This window comes from Acomys minous (genome assembly GCF_964271855.1).
Source record: "Acomys minous genome assembly, chromosome: 16".
Classification (NCBI taxonomy): Eukaryota; Metazoa; Chordata; class Mammalia; order Rodentia; family Muridae; genus Acomys; species Acomys minous.
The window spans coordinates 56638811-56656974 of NC_140498.1; the positions used below are offsets into that span (position 1 = coordinate 56638811).

The 18164-nt window shown below is 48.3% G+C and overlaps 1 protein-coding gene across 1 annotated transcript in view; it reads left to right on the plus strand.

Annotated features, from left to right (window-relative positions):
- The first annotated feature begins 281 nt into the window (after window positions 1-281).
- Window positions 282-18164, plus strand: part of UBL3 (ubiquitin like 3) — a 46885-nt gene continuing 29002 nt past the window's right edge. Inside the window, exon 1 of the mRNA XM_084761003.1 lies at window positions 282-1026. Coding sequence (XP_084617129.1) covers window positions 1000-1026 — 27 coding nt within the window. The 5' untranslated portion in view covers window positions 282-999. The remainder of the gene's footprint in view (window positions 1027-18164) is intronic.

Below are 18164 nucleotides of genomic sequence, written 5' to 3' on the forward strand. Positions count from 1 at the left end.
CGCGGCATCCAGACAGGCTAGGGCGCCCCGCCGGCCCCTTCCCCTCACCGGCTCGAACTACATTTCCCATGATGTCCCGTTGTGACGTCGGACCGAGCGGGGCGAGGGAGGGGGGGCGCTATTCCCTAGTCGGCTCTTGGGCTCCGGCAGCCGCTGCCGCCTCCGCCGCTGCCGCCATGTTGGGCTGAGGCGATGACAGGAGGCGGCCGGGGCGTGTGGGATTGAGAAGCGGAGGAGGCGGAGAGTCAGGGCTCTGACGGGGAGCACCCCCCTCCCCGCTCCGGAAGACGCCGCCGCGGAAGGCAGCTAGGCGGAGGCGGCCGAGCCTGGACGCGATGCGGCCCGACCCGCGCGGCTGCGCCCAGGCGCCCGCGGCCTGAGCCCCCCGAAGCTGCGCTCGACTCGGCCCGGTTCGGCTCGGTTCGGCCCCGCCCGGCTCGGCTCGGCTCGGCTCGGCGGCCGGCGAGGTCGATGCCCTTGAGCGCGGCTGCGCGCGGCCCGGCTGTGCGGCCCCGCGGCGCGCGCTGAGCCTCCCGGCGGCCCCGGCCGCCCTCAGCCCCGCGCTCGATGTGTAGCCACATAGTTATCTGTCCACTGGGTCGCCGGGGCTTTAAGGAGGACCTGAGTCGCGAGCGCGTGTGAATCACCGCCTGGGCCCGGGAAGGAGGACGGCGCATTTAACCCCCTCCCACCCCGCTCCATGTCCGTGTGTCACTCGGCTCTGTCCACCTGGCGCGGCGGGTCCTGGCGCTGCTGCTGCTGCTGCTGCTGCTGCTGACGATCGGCTGCCCTCGCTCCTCTCGCCCTAGAGCCTCCTGGGCTTCCACGTAACTTCTACTTTTTTGTTTTGTTGTTGTTCTTTCGTTTTTTGGAAAAGCTCAGCACGAACCGATCAGAACTGTGAAGGGTTTTCTTTTGCTTTTCCGAAGCTCCAGCACTTCTGCTCTTGTTTTTGTTTTGTTTTCTGCGTAAACCTCTGGCCCACTCTCAAAAGGCAAGATGTCCAGTCATGTCCCGGCGGATATGGTAAGTGTACGATAAGTTCCGACGTTCGGATTGCTTTGTGGCTTCCAATCTGATTTAGTCCGAAATCGACGCCGGCGTCGGGGCTAAGGTTTCTGGGGCCGGGGGGGGGGGGCGGAGCGGAAAGGGGGGCGCTGCTGGAAAAGCCACCCCACTTGGCTTTGGAGAAGTTGGCTCTTTTTTTTTTTTTTTTTTTTTTTAAAGAAACACTGGTGTTTTTGAATGGTTTTGCTGCTGCCGCTTCTTTATTTTAAGCAACCTGGAGTCAGTGGTTCGCTTGTGTTTTCTAAGTCGCCGGAGGCAGGGAAATGCAGCCTGAAGAGGAGGAAATTCCTTCCGATTGCTAGAAGGCTCTAAAGGCTTGGGTTTAAACGCCTCGGGAAAAACGTCAGGGGCTGTGTGGGCAGAGCCGGGGACGGGCGCCGGGCTGGATTCCTAGGGCAGGAAGAGGCGATCTAGCGCAGTGACAGACAAGATCGCTCAGGCACACCTGATACTGTTCGGGGACACAGGCGCTCCTCTTTGGAAAAAGTCTTGCTGCGAGCCCTTCGAAACGTCTGCCTGAACAGTAGTGACAACCGGAGCTATTTAGATGTTTTTCAGTTCTAGGCTGATCACATAGGAGTCCTTTTTTTTTTTTTTTTTTTTTTAAGATTGATAATCCAAGGTTTCTTGGTAACAAGTATTAAGCAGGGTTGCATTTTTTAGGTTCTTGTTTGTTTGCTTGTTTAAGCCAGTGAAACACGCTTTTTTAGTCTGGATCACTGGGCGTAGAGAACTGGAAACAAAAAGTGCTCTTGTCCACTGAGGCTTCTGCTTCTAAAGGTTAGGGCTGTGAGTGTGCTGGCTGACTGACAGCCACTGTATAGCCTTACTGTGCTGAGGGCTGGCTTTGTGCGAGTGTGAAGTGACACTTTGCACACCCGAGGGCAGACATAATGCCATTAACAGGAAGATGAATAATCCTGTTTATGAAAGAATCGGAGTTAATGTAATCATGCCCACTTATGTCAAGTTGACGTTTGGATGTATGCGCATTATAGTGCAAAACAAAATTGAACTTAGCTAATGATTACATTTTTAAAGTGTCAAATATTTCTATGGAGGGGCTGCCTCTTTTTACATCTCTTAAAAGAAATATGACCCTAAATTGTGTATTTTGACCTTGGTTTAAAGACATTTTGTTTGTTTTTTTCCACTTAATACTCTATTCAAATGCAAAGGAACCCCTGGGTCTGTCTCCTGGGCGGCCACACCGCTCTGCGCTGCCTTGGCTTCCGGAGTCTTTAAACTCCGGCTCGGTCTTTCAGTAGCTCTTCCTTCTTGCTGTGCAGAGCGGGAGCAGGAGCGGCCTCTCGCCTGCCTGAGTGGCCGCCACGGCTCCCCTTACGCCATTCTCCAAGTTGCCTGGAGCGGCTCAACACAGAACTGCAAATGCTTTTCCCCCCTGGTGGGGATGGCGGGGATGAGTGATCTGTGGGCTCCGAGCCTCCGGCAGAGATGAGCCTCCATTTTGCGTCGTCAGCACGGAGCAGGTTACACCCACCCGAGTGCCATCTATTCTGTCAGGAAGTTGTCATGAAGTAGGTGTGTGCCATTAAAGCAGTGCCACTACTTTCCTGAGGGCCAGGGGTAAAGACAGAGTGGGATGTCCGGCATCAGGCGCACATTGGGGTGATTTGGGACATGCCATCTCTGCCTGCTGTAAACTGTGCTGGGATTGGGGGACTGAAGTGGGGGCGAGGTTTTATTAATAGCTGCAATTACAAACTGTAACTACTTGCCTGCCTGAGACTATGCTGAGGCCCCGATGACTCAGTGGTGCTTTGAGATCCCTGATTAAAGGTGATACGCAAGGGCAAAGTCGTGTTATGTAATGAACACAGCGCGCCCGAGGATGCTCGGCACAGGTGGGCTGTGCAGCCGCCAGCGCGCTGCTGGAGGAGGCGACTGTTGGCGAAGACCCTTACATCTCCACTTTTCTGTTACTGAAATTTTAGTTTTCCTTCAGAAGTGTCTTTGTTGGATAAGTGCGTAGACTCCTCATATATATAACGAAGTACTGGCTAGAAGTTGTTGATTTAATGCTTCATAGTTCAGCTCCTCACACCCAAACCTGACAATTTGAGGTCTCCCTTGGTGACTTAAATGAGGACAGTTTACCACCTTTTGAATTTCAGAGCCATCTCTTCATTCCCACCGAGTGACATTTCCTGGCAGCCCGAGTTTGAATTGATTAGGATGTGAGCTGTCCCAGACCTCTGAAGCGGCGAGGCCAGAATCGCCTCTGTTAGGTGCTGTAATGTGAGCACCAAGTGCTGACAGCTCCTCTCCTTCACACCTTAATGGAGCTGTCGGCTAGGAACCTCCTGCCCAGGGTGGTGGGGGCGGTGGGGGGCGGGGCCTCGGATGCCTCTGATGTTAGAACCCTTGCCCTGTTTCATTCACAGGAATCCCTTCCAGACGGATGATAATTGCTAAATCAGTGGACAGTTGGGTGAAGTCTTCTTACTCCTATGGCTATGGTTGTGACTCATTTTGCAACCCATATTTTGAGCACTAGTTTTAGTTTTTAAGTGGAATTCATGTTTAAATTTTACTTTTAAACATTAGGTATATTTTTGTTTTACTGTAAATTTTTTTTTTGTTTTTTTGAGACAGGGTCTCTCTGTGTAGCCTTGACTGTCCTGGACTCACTTTGTAGACCAGGCTGGCCTCGAACTCACTGTGATCCACCTGCCTCTGCCTCCCGAGTGCTGGGATTAAAGGTGTGCACCACCACGCCCGGCTCTGTAAATTTTTTATAATCCAAATTTGGAAGGACAAGGTACCTCTGTGATAAATGCATTTGTTGCACCTTCTGTGAAGTAATTTGCAGGGAGCCTTCTTACCACTATTCAGCAGTGAGCACACACTCCCCGTGCAGCCATGTTGACAGGGGGTGCTGCTTCTTTCTTAACAGTGATTGAGGGGCCTGGAGAGATGGCTCAGCGGTTAGGAGCACTGACTGCTCTTCCAGAGGTCCTGAGTTCAATTCCCAGCAGCCACACGGTGGCTCACAACCATCTATAATGTGATCTGATGCATACTGTATGCATAATAAATAAATCTTTTAAAAAACCCAAAAAAACAACAAAAAAAAAGTGATTGAGTTGGAAGTACACTTTCTAGTACCTCTGTGTAGCCACCTGTGGGGGGGGGCGAGGGGAGATTGAAGGTAATGGAGCAGAATTTCATTATAGTACATCACATTTAAATGGCTAATTTCCCTTAACTTTTAAAAAACTGAGTTGACTGTGGAGTTCCTTAGGCAGTAGCCGTTGTCTGTGTTTGTGTAGTGACCCGTGCATATTGTGAGCGAGGACTGGGAGGGGGACAGGTGAAGGCAATTGATGACCTCACTCTGCATTGGGAAAGGTCTCGGCGCGTGTGCTGTGTTAATAAAAGTGTTTCTTCCTTCAGGAGACCACTTAGGACTTTGGACTAGAATTGTACTTTATGGCTTTATGACACCTATTACTTCAAAAAAACAAAAAACAAACCTAACTGCAAACCACCTGAGAGCGGTCGTGGTGGCGCACACCTTTAGTCCAGTTCTCTGGAGGCAAAGGCAGGCGGATCCTGTGAGTTCGAGGACAGCCTGGCCTGCATAGTGAGGCTTAGGCCAGCGAGGCCCTGTCTCAAAACAGAAAGGAAAAGAGACTTGTCTGCGGAAGAAGCTGTGTGGACGAATGCTGTCACCTAAAGCCGCTGGGACTCTGCTGTTAGGTTGATCAACAGTTTGTAGTCTGGTTTGACAAGAGGTACGATAGCCATTGGTTTTGTCAGTATGCTTCATGAGCGAAACAGAGCACTTTAATTGTAATGCTTGGCTTGTTTCTTCCATTCATGAAAGAAATATTTTTGGAGCCCTCTAGTGGGCAGGAAATAACTAAATTTCCTTTCAGTGTGAACCTTGATCAGCTTCCTAAATTACAGAAAATGCTGTGTGAGGAGCCATGCCAGAACAAGGTCGTGTGTGTGTGTGTGTGTGTGTGTGTGTGTGTGTGTGTGTGTGTGTGTAGGTGAAGTGTCCTGAGATAAAACTCCAGATTCCTTCCTTTCCTGCAGCACCTTATCTCTCTCCTGCCACACACACTGCTCTTTCCGGTCGAAGCTGGGAGATTATGTACTGCTAGCCCGTCTGTGTGACTGGACCATTGCGCAGCAAGCCACATCTCCCTCTGGAGCAGTTCCGTCTGGGTGGCTTTGCTTGGCTGTCCTGCTGTCCGCTGTTTGAGCTGGAGTGGGTTTAGTCTGTCCGAGGCCCAGGTGCACTTCCCTTTCTGAGTCCCCTTTCTCAGCGATCCTCTTGGGGAGGCCTGGGACGGTGTCCTGGGTTTGTACGTCGTCCATGCTTTCTAAGCTGTGTTGTACAACCGCTGAGAGCTGTGTTGGCCTGGGGAGTGGTGTACTGTGCCTGCTCCTTAGAGAAGAGTAAAGTAGATGGCAGGTTTGTGCTGTCTGCTTTGAGTCTGGGAAACATGCTGTTAAATGCCGAAGCTTGGCTCTCCTCGCCGTTCTGATGCGTGGCGCTGGCTCCACTAGCCTTCGTAACACAGAATGCATATGCGCTCCGATTTCTTCTCCTTTCTCTTGGAAGAAGAAATTGAAGTAACTTCAATTCATTACAACCTGGGCAGGCGGACACCCTGTGTTGTTTTGAATTGGTGACTTTTCCCAGTTCACGAAGGCTGTGTTTCAAAACAGCTGTGTGATCGGCTGTGTTGCCTGGGCTGGCTTCACACTAGTCATCCTCCTGCCTCAGTCTGAGTGCTGTGATTACAGTGTGGGCCACAAGCCTACCTAGCTGAAGGCCAACATTTGAATGATGCCTGTTCTGTCCCGAGTTTCCTGCGTGAGTGTAATGGCAAACTTATGTGTATAAATGTGAGGCCCGAGCTTTCCATCCTTTCTGCATCACTGGTTTATAAAATGAAACGAGGCAAGTCAGTCAGAGGCTGAGAATAAAGATACCACAGCTTGCTACCTATGTAACACGTTGGCCCGTGGTGTGGGTGAGCTCCCCCTCCCCCCACCACCTGCCATCTAGATCACTGATGGGCACTTGCTGAGAGAGGTGTCAGAGCCCCAGATGCGGGCAGCAGCACTGGGAAGCACAGATGCCCAGAGGCTGAGTGATTGACGCATTAATGCTGCTGACCTAGTACTGAGAGGATGGGTCTAGGTTTACTCGAAGATTTGAAATCCCCAGTGTACCTGCTGCTCCCAAGAGTGTGCTTAAATATTGCCTCTCTGTTGAAAGGGCTTCTGGGCAAAGAGTTCCAGCGAAATTTGACTCATCAGAAGCAAAAGGCAAAAGTGGTTTGCAAAAAGGATACAAGAAGAAAAGTTAAATTGTATTAAGTTTCCTTAGGTGGATGGCTTCTAGTATAGACACAGTTGGTAATGGAGTGGGTGTAGGTGGTGTATCCTGCCGGGGTCTGCCTGTCTGTGAGCTAGGGTTGCCAAGGACAGCTCTTAAAACAACTCCAACAATCCCATGCAAAGGGAGACTGCGGCAGGTGTCCACCATAGGCTTGAACACAGCCTCTCTATGAGAGGTTGTCTAAAAAAAAAAAACCAAAACCAAAACACCCAACAACAACAACAACAATAAATGAAGTGACAGTAACAGAGGAAAAAAATCAGTCAAAATAAGCTTTCCTTCCTCCACGGGAAAAACCAAGGTTTCAAGAACCAGAGAGGTGTGTGCAGAAACAGCACACATAGTGATGCTAGTATTTTCAGTGACTGCCAGATTAAAACAGATTGGTATTCAGTTCATAGGTAGAGTAAACCAGGCATTTTGCTCTTTCGCTTTGTTGCGTCTGTGTGGTGGGATGGATGGATGGGTGGATGGATGGATAGATGTACATGTGTTGCATGTCTGCGTGCAATGGCGTGGTGCGGATGCCAGTGCGCTGAGTGGCCACACTTCCTAGGTGTTCAGCTGGTGTATGGTGCATAGTTTTTCTGGTGTTGGTGTGCCTGCCTGCTCTTCTCTGTTTGTGGTTACTGAATGTAATTTGCAGGGGAGATAAAAATCAAGCTTTCCATGGGGTAATTCACAGTAGGGAAGAGCAGATGGTGTCTGAGCAGGCTGTCTACGAGTCTGTCTTCACCAAAGTCCAGTGCCCTATGACGTCGTCGCCAGCTCACGGTTGCCTGGTGCTTTGTACGTTAGCCAGTTTACTGGCTGGCTCTTGGCTGTATTTTAGAGATAAATGGGGTTATTGATGTTAGAGCCAATAGTCTCCCTATCTTGTTGAGCCTCAACCTCCTGACTCCAGAGATGTCCCCCTCAGCTTCCCCAGAAGCTGAGACTGCAGGAGACGTTCTTGGTAACGTAGGGCTAGGTGAGTGAGGTGAAAGGTGCAGCTGCAGCTCTCACTTTCTTGTGAGTCTGTAGAGAGCTTGCGCTTGCTTGGCACTTGCTGTTTACCAGGTGGATTCTTGCCATTTCTCGTGGTAGCATGTTATTTACCGAGACCCTGCGCACGGATACAGACTGCTTGTGGAGAAATTGTGCATGCCCGCCTGGGAAAGATCACATGCACAGTGAAAGAATTTAGGCTTCCCTCTTGTAGCTAGGACCCTGCTTAAGGAACTCCAGAGTCTCTGGAAAGGTCACAGGACCTGGGCTTGTCTGTGCCTGACAAATTCAATACCAGTGGAGACTTCAGGGTTGAATGTCCGTGCACGAAGTGGGGTAGGTTAGTAGCCAGGTTTCCACAGCCTGCTCAGGTGGCAGACGACGTGAAGGAGGCTGGGGAGACAGTGTGCGAAAGTAGGAATCCCTTTGGGAGAAGGAGATCCTTGTCATTTTGAGTTGTAGTGCAGCTTTGGTCTTCTGTTGGCCGCCTCTGCGCCTCTCACACCCGGCAGGGAGATGATCAGTAGAGCTGTGCTACCTGCTTTCACCTTAAGTTCAGAGAGAATGAGAAACATGAAGTCTCACAGCCAGGAGCACTGAGCCGATGGGGTTGGGTCTGCTGGTCTGGTGACGGCCTTCTGAGCCCGCTGCCCAGCACCAGACACGGCTGAGCCACCACTGCCGCCCTCAGACGCCTTCCCAGGCCTTCCCGTCCCTGTTGGTCGATGAACTGCCGTGACACCAGGTTATGCAGCTTTGCAGCTTGTTCGGGGACCTGAGATTGACATGGTGTTGTCGACGCCTGCTGTGTCCCTGTACGCGTGTATCGGTGCACATGGGAAGTGCTGAGTGTGCCCGGGCCGTGTGCTTCTGTCCTCCCGCTAAGGCCGCCGCTTGCGGTTTCGTTCGTCGAAAGGCTTGGTTAGTGATTTTAATTACTTGTACAGATCTTTGGCAGGTCTAGGTGTCAAGGTTACATTAGCCTCATAAGGTGATGTGGGAAGTGTGTGAGTTTAGGGAAGAGTTGGTGGTGTCGCTTTCATTTCATCCGTAAGTGTTCTGGGGGACACACTAGCAGTCATCTGGGGCCCCCTGCTGTTTCCTGAGCACCTGCAGGACTCTGTACCCTTACTGTGAAGGGCTTTGCTTTATCAGGGCTCTGACAGGTCACCTCAATGCCACCTCGCCCAGAATTTTTTCAGTGTTCTGGTCATTTTGATGACCTCTGCTTTTAAAGCCCATCTGCTTCTGGGTAGCTTGTGTCTCCTTATCTCAGTGATTTCAGGAAGCCAATTTCAAGTTCATTTTCTGCCAGCTTCTATTTTATCTTTTCCTTTCTACTTTAACAGAACTTAACTTGCTATTCTTAAGTCATTCATTCATTGTCGGCCGTCCCATTTTAGAACATGCAGCCGCTTGTGTGGGAAATCTCCATCTAAACACAAATTTAGCTAGGTCACACAGCTTAGTCTGTTTTTTGTATTACCATTTAATTCATAACATTTTACATTTTAAAAACTGATTGAGAATGCTTTGAGATTTCCCTGCAGTGTTCCTGTTGACCTGTGGGTTACCTACAGATGTGTCACACAGCATTAAGCATCAGGGACCAACTACCTGGGTTTTGTTATTGATGCCATGTTTCCTGCCGCTCTTACCTGGGGCTGTTTGTCCTGTGACTTCACAGATGGCTTGTCATTGAGACCAACCTGCTTTACAGCTTTGGACACCTGGGCGTGATGTACCATCCATATCAACTAAGTCACTCTGATGAGTCATGCTCAATCTACTATTGACTTGCTTTGCTTTTATGACAGGGGTTCATGCTCTGTGTGTGTGTGTGTGTGTGTGTGTGTGTGTGTGTGTGTGTGCGCGCGCGTGCGCGCATGTGTGCGCGCGCACACAATTGGAAGAGTGCATTACAGTTTCCAGGTTTGTGCTGACGGCGTGGTCATTCGGTTCTCTCAGGTCCTGCCCCACATGCGGCTGCCTTATAGAATGACCCGTGGGTGACCTGTCCTCCTATTGGAGCTACCTACTTACAGCCTTTGCCATCATTTCCCTTTCATCCTCTGCCTCTTTGGCTCTCTTCTGCCTTGAAATGGTCTGAGGGTCATCCCCTGGGCTCTGCTGTTGGAGCCTGTTGCATCCTCTGGGGCACTTGTCCACTGCCACCATCAGTCCTTCCTGTTTCCTGCGTCCTTTTGGCACCGTGAAGTACTTACTCTACATACTCCTTAGTGTGCTTGTGCTCAGTCCTCTTCCTGTCTTCACTGCTCACACCAGAGGTGCCCGTGCTCTCTGCCTTGCTTGGGCCTGGCTTGCCTGGCTTACTTACTATCTTCCCGCCCAGGAGAACTCAAGGCCTTTACTCCGTGCTAGTCCCACCCACTCCTCTTTAACTCTTTGCTTTGTTTTATTTTAATTTTAAAGATTTACTTATTTATTATGTATATAATGTTCTGCCTGCATGTGTGACTGCCCATGACAAGAGGGCACCAGATCTCATTATAGATGGCTGTGAGCCACCATGTGGTTGCTGAGAATTGAACTCAGGACCTCTGGAAGAGCAGTCAGTGCTCTGAGTCATCTCTCCAGCCCCCTTTGCTTGAATTTAAATCCAAAGACATCATTGTTGTTGAAATAACAGAAACAGTGGTAATAGCCATTTAGAAAGTCAGTACTTAAACTACTCCAGCAGTGGTACTCTGGGATCTTCGCTGTTCTGTTGTTGTTGTTTTTCTATATTACTACTGCGTTTGCGTCTGGGGGATTTTCCTTTCCCGTAAAGAACTGCTCTCAGTGTTGCTTTTAGTGATCAAGTATCCTGGTAATGAAGTCTGTGTCCCTGCAAACTTCAACTGTAGGCTCTGTAGCTCGAGTGTCCTTGAGGTAGTTGCCAGTGCGTGTGGCCTCAGCTGCCTCAGTCAGCCTTCCTGCCCTCCTCCCTGTGTGGCTAGTGCTGCATTCGGTTGCCTGTGAGATTATTATTTGGCTTTTGTTTGATTCGTGTAGAGCTGTTTCTGGTAGTTATTTTGCAGTTTGTAGATGCCTTCCTTGAGTTAGCCTTTGGCTTGCCACCTTTTGTCACTTGGAAACTTTCCTAGTGTGTGCTGTCATTTTGTTCTGAGACAGTCTTTTTCTGTTGCATTAGCTAGGCTTAAATGCGTGCTGCCCCATCCCTGGGTGCTGGATTTTTGCAGGCATGCCTCTAGTAAGTGTGCGTGTGTTTCATTGTCGTCTTCCCCTTGTAGACTTGAGATATGTATGACTTGGGTCACGTCATAGTCTCATTGTTTGGCCTTATTTGTTTTCCACCCCTCTGTGTCGGTTTGGATAGTTTCTGCCAACCTGTCGTCTAGCTCATTGACCTTCTCTTTCCAATACCCAACTCCTGAGCTTTATCTCTGACACTCTAAAGCACGTGTACGGTGTCTCTCCCGATGTGCTTGTGTTTTCTTGGGCGCATCACTTGTGGCTGGGAAATGCTTTTTGTCTTGTTTTCCATTATCTGATTGTTTTCTCTTGGGTTGTGATGAGAAGTCAGAAGCTGTGCGTGGCAGTGGCAGTCTACCTCTCCAAGCTCGTCTGTGGCTGAGATACGGCGTGTGGCCCTGTCACCTCATTCTGATAGCCTCCCTTCTGCTGTGTGGCCCTGTTAAGGTCTGCATTGAAGCTTGATGTGTTTACCAAGACGTCTCGTCTTGGTAAGGTCTGGATTAGGGTATAGTGGGGCTAGCTAGAAGAGAGCCTGTTTCAGCCTGTTCCTGGCCTCTTTAAAGGGGCTTTCCCAGCTCTCAGCTGCCGTGAGTGATTCAGCACATGCCTTGCAAAGGTCGATTGGGTGTCAGCCTTGCTACTCTGAGAGTCCCTTTCACCCAGCCCCTCAATCCCTGCCTCCTGTGGTAGTACAGAATCCCAGGGTTCATCTTTGTAGGCCAGGGAGATGGATTACACTCTCGCTGGCACCTTTCCTAGTCGTTGGCGACTGCCCAAAGAGGATGGCATCTTCCCATGCCCTTGCTGCTGCCTCCTCTCTCCGTTCTCAGAGAGCTAGAGGGTCAGGGACGGGATGCTCAGAGCGTGTTGTAGGCGGGATTCAGTGGAAAGCCAACATGTGATGTCAGCGGTCCCTCAGAGGAGACACCACTGTGCCTTTTAAGTTTTGCTGTGCTTTGGCTGTTTACTACTAATTTAAGGTGATCTCATTTCTTCCTACAAGTCTCTTAAGTCAGTTCCCTTCGTTGTCCTCACCGCCTTCAGCCCTCTGAGCCTTCTTTCTGTTACTGTGCTTGCACCCTTCCTCCAGGTTTGCTTTTTGAAAGCCTCTCTCAGAAGGCTTCATTCACAGGCTAATGGAAGCAGGCTCCCAGCCAGGGAAGCGTTCGGGCTTGGGCAGTTTGGGTTACAGTCCTGTCCGTGGCCTGCAGTTGCCCTGCGTGCCCACAAATCCTCCCCTTTTCCTCGCTGTGGTCCAGCCTTCCCTTTCTGCCTAAAACGCCTCTCCTTTGCTGTGCAGTGTTAGTTCCTCTGTGCTGTGTGTAGTGTGACCAGGCATCATATGCAGCCCCTCACTTAGTACACCACAGGCTGTGAGCAACAACAGAGACAGTCCATCAGAGCTTCTCCTTAGCCAGACAAGAAAAACGCCAGCGTGGCAGGATGGGTTTTCCCGTCCCTATAAAGAACTAACCTCTGTCCAGATGTCGATGGTTCAGGGAGATGTCGGCAACAGCCACAGCATCACTTGCTGAGCAAGGCTGCATGAAGCTCAGAGGAGGAGGTTCAGGAGTTGATACCGGGTGGGAATGTCCCTCACTGCTCTAGAATTCCGAGTAGGCACACAGAAGCAGTTGCTCTTGTAAATTCTAGCAGCTGGAAATATTGCTGTTTCCCTCCCAACAAAGTGTCCACTCTTTCTCTCTTTTTTTTTCCTTTTTCTTTCCTTTCATTTTTTATTTTTTATTTTTTTTTATTTTTTTTGGTTTTTCGAAACAGGGTGTCTCTGTGTAGCCTTGGCTGTCCCGGACTCACTTTGTAGACCAGGCTGGCCTCGAACTCACTGTGATCTGCTTGCCTCTGCCTCCCGAGTGCTGGGATTAAAGGCGTGCACCACCACACCCGGCCTTTCCTTTCTTTTCTTTGGTTTTCTTTTTTCTTTTCTTTTCTTTTCTTTTCTGAGACAGGGTTTCTCTGTGTAGCCCTGGCTGTTGTGGACTCATTATGTAGACCAGGCTGGCCTCTAACTCACAGAGATCCTCCTGTCTCTGTCTCCTGAATGCTAGGATTAAAGGTGTGCACCACCATGCCTGCCTTGCTCAAAGCGTTCACTCTTTGAGGATGGAGATGACTTCTCTTTTTGTGTCCCTGCCTGTGCGTAGCACAGAACCTGGCACAGTACTGTTGATCCCAAAGATTCAGGAGGAAAGACCACCAACCCAAGCCATCTCAAGCACTTAATTAGAGCAAGCTTTTTATTTGTGTACACGGCTGCCTCCCTAAGGCAGGGTTCCAGAAGTCAGCATTGGATGTGAGGAAGACAAGGTTTTTATAGCTCAAGGAAAGTAGCGGGTTCCAACAGAGGGATTTAGCAGCTAAAAAGCTAGCCCAGTACCTAGCACAGCAAGGACTCAAAAATGTTGACGAGTCCTGTAGCTCTGTGAGGTGAGCTAGCCACTAGTCATCTGAGACTGTTGATTTCTAGTGTGACAGAGGACTGAACTAAAGTAGAAATAGGTACCTGTCACTGGTGGCTACTTGGTTGGACAGGGTAGCAATACACAATAACTGTGTCAATGAAGTGAATGAACCTCTGTGACTTTAAAAGTGTGTGTGTGTGTGTGTGTGTGTGTGTGTGTGTTTATAGGTGTGCATGCATGCACATGTGGAGACTTCCTCAGTCTCTATGTTAGCTTTGAAAACTGGGCCTTTCACTGACCTTGAAGCTCATCCGTTGGCTGCACTGGTTAGCCAATGAGCTCTAGGGAGCGGCCCATCTGTTCCCCCCCAGTAATGGAGTTACAGATTCATGCTGCTGTGCACAGCTTTTACACAGCTGTGGAGGCTCCAAACGCACGCCCTCCTGTGTGTGTGGCTGAGCCATTTCCTCCTGAGCAAGTGAAATGTTGTTTCCTGTTAAAGTCTACACACCCAGGAAATGATGTGTTTACTGAACATTGGTCTTGCCCTCTGAGGAGCCATGGCACAGGAAGAGGGCAAGTGGCTCTTCATCACGCAGGGAAACAAAAAGGGGGAAACTGTTGTCCTAAATCTTTACTCTGGGTCCATTGAAGGTTCTGTATAATGCAGAGTACAGATGCAAGCTTTTAGTGTTTTTGTTGTTTTAAATTCGCAAATATAAGTCATTTCTAAATGAAACACTTCTCTAATTTTTTAGAGTCACAAGAGAGGCATTGGGGTTTTCTGAATAGTTTAAGTAGCCATCTTAGGTTGGACAGCAGGCACAGGAGAGGCATTTATTCTGAAATAGCAAGAGCTCTTTCTTGCTTCTCAACTGGAAACTGGATAACTTTGATAAATATGGTCACCAGGACTATAGCAGTGACAGCACAGGCACAGAGGGAGGCAGGTGTTCCTGATTGGCACCTTGGGTATTGTGGATGGGAACAGTGCCATCACCTCCACTCTGTATGGGAGCTCAGAGCCTTTGGGAGGTGCCGTATCATTAGCTATAGCTGGAAACAAAACTTTTCATTTGACCCCTTGTCTTAAAGTTAACGTTATAAATTATATAAAATTTCTTATGAAGTCATAAAAATTATTTACACAAGAATGATCATACAGTAAATATATTAACATTATTTAATATTATGAAAAACAAGCTTCAAGGGGCCGCTGCTGCTGCCCACTGTGTAGAAATGCATGCCTGTGCACTCCTGACCACTGAGTTCAGTCTTTGGAACTCACCGGAAGGAGAGAGCTGGCTCAGTTGTCCTGACTTGCACACACTTGTGAGAGTGCACATGTGTGTTCACGCATACAGTGTGCACACAATACTGGTAAGGCTTTAGAGGGGAAGGTAGTCATGGTTATATAGTATTATTATTGCATGTGTGCTGCTTGGCCCAGGGCGAAGTTCCATTCAGCCCGCACAGTAAGGTCTGTGACAGTCCCTTTGTGTATTCTCAGGACACTGACTAGCTAATTCCCAAAGCCTTGCACCATGTTCCCCGATTTTAGCTATAGTCTGTCCTTATCTGTGTGCAATTGAATTTCTAAACTAATTGTTGTACTGTCTTATTCTAATTTTGTAACTAATTTTAGAAAAACAATAGAATTATTATAAAACAACATTTTAGAGAATACTGTTTGTAAAATACTGTTTCTTAGATTGGAATGCTGTTAATGCTTTCCCTCTACCACTTAGACTGTGTGTGTGTGTGTGTGTGTGTGTGTGTGTGTGTGTGTGTGTATGTACATGGCTAATGATTCATTTTGAGGTTTAGGAGAGTCTTAAAGATGCAATTTAGTATTATATCTTTTTGTAAGTGTACATTCATTTGTGATATAAAAACCTTTAGTTCTCTTGAGTTTTTAAAAAAGACAAAGCAGGCTTCTTTTTAATACATATCTCTACCATTGTGTGTGTGTGTGTGTGTGTGTGTGTGTGTGTGTGTGTGTGTGTGTTTAGGCAGGATCTCACTATGTAACCCTGGGTGCCCTGGAACTTGGTGTGTAGCTCAGGCTGGCCTCAAACTTGGGGTGACTGACCTCTTGCCTCCCAGCTGCTGGGATTACAAGGATGAACTACCATGTATGGCTGTTTACTCTTTTATTTTTTAATTATAATTTTTTTTTAGTTATTTTTATTTTTGGAGATTGTACAGCATCTGGTATGGCTGTGTCATTGATTTCAAACATTTTATAATTTTACCTTAGTAATTATTTTTAAAGATTTTAGTTTTAAATATTTTTAATTATGTGCATGTGCGTGCATCCATGTTAGGGTGTGTGCATCCCTGTTGGGGTATGGACACCTTAGTGCAGGTGCCATGGAGACCGGAAGAAGGCATCGGTGCCCTAGAACTGAAATAACAGGTCATAGTGAGCTACCACATGGTTGCTGGGAGATGAACTGGGGCCTGTGCAAGAGCTGCCAGTGCTCTTAACCACCGAGCCGCTGTGCGTCCTCTGACCTAAAGGTTAGGAGTTCTTTTGTTCTCTGTGGTCAACTTAGTGGAGTAAGAGACTCTGTCTGCGTTGAGGCTGGTGCAGTCAAATACCATGTGTTGTTAACAGGTGAGGGAAATGGCAAATATTTCATGGCATCTCATTACAGATCGTCTTTTCTAAGTCTTCTTGCCTCGTGTTACTTTCAGCAATTACATGCAGTTCAGTGAGCAGGTACACTATCTAAATGCTTTGCACATGTTAACTTAATAAACGTTTTCTATAGTTCTCTGAGGTAGGTATTACCCTGCTTTACAGGTAAGGAAGCCAAAAGGGGGTTTTTAGGCAAATTGCTGCTACCTCATGAAATCAGGGTTTCAGCCCAGGTATTGCTCGCAGAGCCTCTTAGGACCCAGGAAAGGCGCACTGCACTCTTTATATACAGGCCTGGGTGGTGCTGAGGAGGACTGAGGGGTGAAGGCTGCGCCGCAGGGCTCAGTGAAGCTGGAAGAAGGAGGGCGGGGCAGCAGAGGCTGCGCTCATCTAACAGAAGCATGGCAGCTACAAGGCCAGCGCACGCCACAAGTCAAGGGCTAAGCTACTCTGTTGGTTTTAATGCTGTTCATATAAAGGCTTTAGGATGACGGACCAAGAATAGAGTGGAAAGTAGTTCACATGAAAAAAGTTAATACACATTTTGGAATGTTGAGCACAATTTCAAATAATAGGAACCATGAATGAACAACTCGTGGGTTGCAAGGAGTGTGGAACTTCGGGGCTACTGGCTGAGGGCCTCTCGCCTCTACTGTGCATCCTGGTATACCTCACTTTAGGTCGCGCACACACCAGTGTCAACAGGAACTTCTTTAGAAAAGCTCCCCAAAGCACGGGAACAGCCTGTGCTAGTGCTGTGAGCTAGGTAGGGGCCTGGGCAGGCTTCACCCAACCCTGTGCACTGACCCTTCCAGGGCTCTTAAGAGACTGACTTGAAGTTCCCTATAGAGGAGGTTTGGAGTGGGGATGGCAAAGTGCTTGCTGTCCTTGAGTTGTCCCAGCGACAGGCCTCAGATCTTGCTGTCCATTTCTGGACATTAATGACAGTTGATATTTAAGTCTGAGTGAAAGGGCACATCCTTTGAGTCTTTCTGGACTATTTCTAATTTGCCAGTATGGTTCTTTACTAGCCTTTCTTTCTTTACAAAAAAAGGTGGCCTTTTTGATGGAAGAATAGTTTTGAAAAATGTACTTTAAAGGGAAACTAACAAAATAATGTTTATGTAACTATATTATAGCTATTTTTAAATAACTTGGTATTTTATTCTGTGCATTGGTATGAAGGTGTCAGAATTCCTGGAACTGGATCCTACAACAGATCGTTGTAAGCTACCATGTGGGTGCTAGGAATTGAACCCGGGTCCTTTGGAAGAGCAGACAGTGCTTTTCACCACTGGACCATCTCTCCAGCCCCTATTATAGTTATTTTTAAACATCCAAAATCCCTTTATCATGCCTTAAACATCATCAGTATTACTATTATCAAGAGTTCAGATACAAGCCAGGCATGGTGGCGCACACCTTTAATCCCAACACTCAGGAGGCTGAGGCAGGCAGATCATTGTGAGTTCGAGGCCAGCCTGGTCTACAAAGCAAGTCCAGGACAGCCAAGACTACACAGAGATACCCTGTCTCGGAAAAACAAACAAACAAACAAAAGAGTTCAGATTCAAAGCTTATATAGTTAGTATTTCTCTTTCTTTTAGCAATTTGAAATGAAGACTTTGACAAACCGAACATTTGAAAATGGTTCTACGTGGCTTTTGTTTTGTAGATACTGAGAAAGGGAGAGGCCTTTCTGAGTCCTTGGGTTTTATCTTGCTTAGTGTGCAAACTATTACTTACTGGCTGTCAGTGTTGACCACAAACACATTTGTTGCATACATGTCGTATGAAGTAAACACTTTTAAAGTATGGTAGCATTAACAGGTACAAAAAGAGCATCATTGTTTAGAAATAGCTCTTGGTCAGAGAACTAGGCTTAGAACGACTGACCGGCTTCATTTCAGAGCTCATTACGCTTCTCGCTTCCTTTTTTATTGGCAGGAAAAGGAAGGAAGCAAACAGTGTTTCTACTCTGGTCAGGTGACCTAGCCCTCCTCTTCCTGTGCTCTGTAAGAGACTAGCTTGTGCTTAAATAATTGATGTGAAGTGCTCTGGGTTGCTGTGGTTTGAAGGCTTTACAGATATTAACTTTCTCTTCCTGACGGAAAGGATGTGTGTGAGAGCACCCTTTCCCCTCGGTTTAAATTTAGATGTCTTGATGGCGAGTGCTCACTTGGGTAGTTTTCTTTACTTTTCTTCCTTGTCCCAGCTAAGCGGTGACGTAGTGCAGCTTCCGGGCAGTGCGTTTGCACATGGCGTGCACGATGAGGGGCCTGAAATGAGGGCCTAAGACACTTTCTGAATGAACCACGTTAACTTGCTGCGCTGGCAGCTGAGTCAGTACAAGGTAGAGCGATGAGGTTACCCCAGCTAGCTCTCACAGCCTAGGGGCTGGTCATGGGCCCGGCATCAGCTCTCACTGTGGCTCCGACAGGCA